Source organism: Siphateles boraxobius, unplaced genomic scaffold, assembly GCF_051911475.1.
Source record: "Siphateles boraxobius isolate OS27281-9 unplaced genomic scaffold, OSU_SipBor_1 9, whole genome shotgun sequence".
Classification (NCBI taxonomy): Eukaryota; Metazoa; Chordata; class Actinopteri; order Cypriniformes; family Leuciscidae; genus Siphateles; species Siphateles boraxobius.
The window spans coordinates 22,722,554-22,728,553 of NW_027509219.1; the positions used below are offsets into that span (position 1 = coordinate 22,722,554).

The window sequence follows — 6,000 nt, forward strand, 5'->3', positions numbered from 1 at the left end:
GATTGAGCACCAAAGCACACTTGTAGCCTATCAGCATTAAGGGGCATATACACGCATTAGGGGGGAGGTAGTCGTGTTGCATTGCTTGTTTTTGAGTTTGGGGGTGGAGCTATCAAGATAGGGGTGTGATCCTTTTGGGTAGTGGCGTGTTTGTTTTGGTGATTTCAAATATCAACAGCATTTCTCAGAAATCGGTTACTGCACCTTTAATTTGTATGGCGCTTTTCAAAATACACATTGCTTCAAAATCATGATGTTGATGTTTAAATATATCTTCGTATCTTCAAGCCTTATAGTCGTATTTAGCAGGTTAGAGCTGGGCGATAATATAGTTAACATTTTGTTTAATAATGTCTGTTGTTTGTTGCAGGGTACTTGGGCTACACTAGTGGCTTCTCTCTGACATGTATGGTTTTCTTCCTGATCTCAGTAAGTGTTGATTACTTAAAGCTGTGGTCTGTGTGTGGTCTTGGAGAAAATATCAAAATATAACTCAAAACCTCTATGGTTTAACTGTATCTTTTCAACTATTTATAACTTTTTATCTTTGTGTTTCCTAGGTCATCTATAAGAAGTTCAATATCCCGTGTCCTTTCGATGGTTTTACCAACCACACTGCTGAAAACATATCTATTGATGGTGAATGTGAAGCTAAATACTTCACCATCAACCAGCAGGTTAGGAAGGGTCTTCATCATTGCAAGAATCTATTCAGGAAGTATCATTTATATGACCTGCACCCCAGGTTGACAAGTTATTGTCGTTATAGCTCTGAACAGACAGGAAATGCTCAGTACGTAGATGGAAATACTGTTAACAAGCAACTAGTTCTTTCAGTACGATGACATATGTGTGAGGTTGCCTCACTGCATGAGATCAGACATGGCTTTCTGTCATTTTTTATTTACTCTGTTTGTCCTGCAGACAGCCTACACGGTTCCCATCTTGGCCTTCGCTTTTGTATGTCACCCTGAGGTGCTGCCGATCTACACTGAGCTGCGCAAGTACGTTAAGAATGCACATGCTCTCTGAAAGATCATGTGACACTGAATACTGGAGTAATGATGCTGAAAATTTAGCTTTGCCATCACAGGAATACATTACATTTTAAAATATATTACAAAAGAAAACAGTTCAATTGTACACATTTTTAATTGTAGTTATATATAGCACAACTTTTTGATTAAATAAATGTCTTGGTGAGCGTAAGAGACTTCCTTTAAAATCATTAAAAATCTTACTGAACCCAAACTTTTAAAAGGTAGTGTGTGTGTTATATACATACATAAATGCATATATATGAATTATAATATGTCTGTATTTCTTTGTTCCAAGAAGGAAAACATGAGTCAAAAGTAAATCTCCTTTATTATTGTTGTTTTGACACTTTTAGTCCCACAAAGAGACGCATGCAGGCCATTGCCAACGTGTCCATCCTGGGGATGTTTGTCATGTATCTGCTCACTGCCATCTTTGGCTACCTCACCTTTTATTGTAAGCGCTTTGGATTTTAAAATAAAAATTATGTTCAATGCTGCATGCCAGCCATAAAATATACCCCAATGTACCCTTTCAGTTGCTATCCATACGATACAACCACAAAGACAATAATTTCTTCTATTGAAAGAAAAGGAAATGTAATCAATGGAAATGATTTTGTTTTAGCAACATGACTTTAGAGGTGAGGCATCACTGATGCTATCTGATTACAGGCCATACTTACTAATATCATTTGTGGTTTAGTTTGTATACTAGAACCTACATCTGTTCAAGTGTGTGTGTAATTTAAGCACAGTCTGGAATAGTAGTTAATCTCAAAATATCTCTTTCACAGTAAACACAGAGGCAGAACTTCTACACACCTACAGCAAGGTGGATCCTCTGGACACGCTCATCCTGTGTGTGCGTGTGGCCGTCCTGGTGGCCGTGACTCTGACTGTTCCTGTTGTGCTCTTCCCGGTAATGAGACCCTTTATTTAATGTGGTTATATGGTGATATCTGACTGGCTATCCTGCTTTTATATTTCTAAGATAAAATTATGTTGTAGCATATTGTCAAAAGTTGATACTCCATCAAAAAAATGAAAATTCTCTCATCATATATTCACCATCATGATGTCTCGGATGTATAGGCTATGACATTCTTGCTTCAGATGAACCGAAACAGATTTTTTGAAAAATGATCCATCTCTCTGAGTCCATATAATGTAAATGTACAGGATCTTTTAAAAAACACACAAAGTGAACCATGACAGTTGATGTTCCTTACTTTTGACTTCAGAAAACACTGATTCATCAACTGGGGTCTTATGGATTACCGTCATGTTCACTTTGTGTGGTTTTTGAAGCGTCAACTTTGGGGTTCCTATACACTTGCATTATATGGACTCTCAGAGATTGATTATTTTTCTAAAAATGTTTGTTTTTGTTCATTAGAAGAAAGAAAGCCATATACATCTGGGACACCATGAGGGTGAGTAAAAGATGAGAACATTTTGATAAGAATATCCCTTTGTTGATTTTTTTTATGCAGGGCAGATGTGTTCATTATTTTGATTTCTTTGTCGTATTCTTTTTTTTTTTAGATTCGCAGAGCTCTTCTTCAGCTGCTGTTCCCTGATAAGCCCTTCCATTGGGTGCGTCACATCTCTATTGCATTGTGTCTCCTTTTTGTTGTCAATCTGCTCGTCATTTTTGTGCCCAACATTCGTGACATTTTCGGCATCATCGGTGAGTAAATGAAGAAAATTTAAACGTGCACCTAAACAAAATACTAGTGCAATGCAGCAAAAGAACATTATTGTAGCTTTAGTTTAGTTGCATGATCATATAATAAGCATAGAAATACATATCAACTCACAAATATTGGGTAGAATAAATCATTTGTAATAAAAAACAAATCTAATGAATAAATTAATGTTCATCTATAATATTTCTCCCACTGTTTATTTGCATAAAGTTGAGCTCTGTTCGTTAGCAGCTATAAATGGTTAGACATCAAAATTCAGCATTCTGATTTTACAATGATGTCATCATGGTTACAATGATGTTATCACTGCTGCATTTTGAATGCTGGAGATTCTATCATTGTATGTCAATTGTCTTAAAGGTGCGGTCACATTTACTGTTGTTCAATGAATTTTTATGGGCGAAATCCAGTCATTTCAATAAGAATAGATTGCTAATTTAAGATTTTTCTGTGAAGATTTCTTAAGGGATTTAGGTTGGTCACGCAGGATTCGCCGCCTTGACCAACAGAAGGTTTATGAAGGTGCATGGTTTAAAAGTGACTTCTGTGTAACACAATAGACAATGGAACTTTTTGGGCCGAAGTTTCGCTAATGTGACCGCACCTTAAGCTTAAACTTCCTGTAGAAGTTTCATTAATTTTTTGTTCATTTCATAGGTGCAACCTCTGCTCCAAGCTTGATCTTCATCCTCCCGGGTCTTTTTTACATCCGAATCGTTCCCACCGAGCAAGAGCCAATGAACTCAAGACCAAAAATTCAGGCAAGTCTCAAACTTTCCCTATTTTGAATTAATGTGGTGTACACATAAATCACAAGAGAATTTGATTGAATGCACACATTTCGGATGACTGAGAGTCAGATGTTCTAAGGTATCTTCTCCTACTCTTGTGTTTCAGGCTGCCTGCTTCAGTGCTCTAGGCTTTATCTTTATGAGCATGAGCTTGACGTTCATCGCACTGGATTGGGTCTACGGAGAGAATCGAAGTGGAGGAGGTCACTGATCTTCAACCACAAAACTGAAAGGGTCCAAAAAGCCTTTGAGGAACATCAGCACCCCTTCTCTCTCCTGAATGTGAGAGAATCCAAAACATCACTTAGGCTGGACCCAACTCACATTAGATCTGTTATCCCGCTGAGTAAGGAAAAGGACTGATGTCCTGCCATCTTTAAAATTGAAATGGATAAATCCTATGATGTTTCGTAGTGGAGGATTTCTGGGGGACACAAAAATGTCATGCCATTTTGAGGCTGTTTCGACAATCAGGCTTCATTGCGATAAATGATGTTTGTGTAGTAGATGGAAGCCCGCTAAATAGCTTTAAAATAACGCTAAAAGATACAGCACATGCCAAAATAAATGACTGGAGGGGTTTGTTTTATTGTCTAATGGAGACAATATCATCTGACCTACCATCAAACCTATCATCTGGTCTTTTGTCCCATCAAATGCAAGCCGGAGTGCAATACTTAGGAAATTGAAACACATTTTCCTTCTTTAGTTTGTTCATCCAAAAATGCTGCTTATGATAAGAAAATTCAACATCATCTCAGAATGTCAGCGTCTTCTTCTTCTTTTTTTCTTATCCGAGAATCAAATTTCTGAAATTCAAGTTCAGAAAAAAAAAAAATCATTTGAGATAAAAAATAATAGGCTAGTGAAATATTGTGTGATGAAAACTGCACTACAATTAAAATGACTATTTCATGTTTTTTTCCTGCTGGATATCATTTACTTTGTCAAACAAATGTAAGGAACGTACAGTTGCAATATTTTGTGGTGCAGTGGGGTGGAATGCCATCTGTTGTTTCAGTTGAGGAACAGGTGGATAACAACTAAGGTGCTTACATTGCTTACATCACTGTGATGCATCTAATGCAAACAAAACCTAACCTGTGTATTCATTGATTCGTGCCATATTCCCATCGATCAGTCTAACAACATGTATCATACCCATCTATATTTACCTTTATTTCAATTTTCATTCAGAGAAATTGATGGAAAAGTAAAATATCCCCCCTAATTACACAAATTGGAGAAAAGATTTATAATTTATAAAACATTTTTTTTTAAGTTGTGCAGTGGGACCCATAAGTCCACACTGAAAAAGACCATATGGAAAATCTAGGATTTAAAATCCTGTATTCTGTAAATAAAGTTTTAGAATTAATATCTTTTCTACACATGCAAAAACACCAACAATTGCCAAAAGCCTTTAAAACTTTAACCAATGAAAAGAGCAATGCCTTTGCATGTCATTAAATTACATCTTTTCCTCTTGGTAGACAACTTTCCTCAGTAGACAATGCAATACTTAGTGATTTCGTGGCAGACCTACACACAGTGTGCACTCCAGACCATTGCTAAGACCATTAAAAGGACAGAAGTCCCCCTCCTCTTCAAGTTCCCACTGTCCTGCAATGCCTATTTATTCTGTTTCAGGATAAATAAATACATCGTTTCCATGACCGTGTTAAACCATGAGGTTAAAGATTGACAGTTCCAATGTGAAACACAAACACACCAAAGAGAGTTGGCAGTTGAACAAGTGCCTTTTCTATGCTTTTACATTTGTTTGTTGGTTTACTGAACTCACCTTTGACTTTGCCATAACATTTTCAATAAAAAAAACTTATGGTCAGTATTAAAAAGTGCAATATGTATGTATTTATTTATTTGTGTACACCTGTTTTCTTGGTTTGAGTAAATCATTTATACAGTGTAAAAACAATATTGTTGGTTTAAAAAGTAAGTAACCAGATTACCTTCAAATTTTGAGGTGATTGAAATAAACAAAAAAATGAGTTAATACAATTGAGATTGGTTTAATCAACAGAAAATCAAAATAGTATGATATCTGAACTAAATAATTATCTAGGTTGATTTGAAAAAAGAAAAAAGTTGTGATAACAAATCTTTTTTTTTTTTTTTAAAGTGTAATGTCTATTTAATGACTCCTTTATTACATATATGAAATCATTCTTAACAGTATTCACTTCTTGGTCATTTTCTCTTTAACTTTAACATATTTAAATGTTTTAAAATAATCATTAAGTTGAAAATAATATAATAAATGGTAATAATTATACAAAATCTGTACATATAATAAATCATAAATATTAAGTTATAATTTTTAATATGTAAATCCTCTGTAACAATTCATGGTTTACATTTATATATCCAGAGTTATAAGATTCCCTTTTCTGTTTTCAGATTTAACTAACTACAGATTTTACCAGATTTAACAGGTTT

At 35.2% G+C, this 6,000-nt stretch overlaps 1 protein-coding gene across 1 annotated transcript in view; it reads left to right on the forward strand.

The window, feature by feature from the left end:
- slc38a5b (solute carrier family 38 member 5b) overlaps positions 1–5,399 on the forward strand; it is a 30,052-nt gene extending 24,653 nt beyond the window's left edge. The window contains exons 9-16 of the mRNA XM_077223542.1: positions 371–429; positions 561–677; positions 925–1,004; positions 1,394–1,494; positions 1,835–1,959; positions 2,586–2,730; positions 3,407–3,510; positions 3,647–5,399. Of these exons, the coding sequence (XP_077079657.1) occupies positions 371–429; positions 561–677; positions 925–1,004; positions 1,394–1,494; positions 1,835–1,959; positions 2,586–2,730; positions 3,407–3,510; positions 3,647–3,751 (836 nt within the window). The 3' untranslated portion in view covers positions 3,752–5,399. The remainder of the gene's footprint in view (positions 1–370; positions 430–560; positions 678–924; positions 1,005–1,393; positions 1,495–1,834; positions 1,960–2,585; positions 2,731–3,406; positions 3,511–3,646) is intronic.
- The last annotated feature ends 601 nt before the right edge of the window (positions 5,400–6,000 follow it).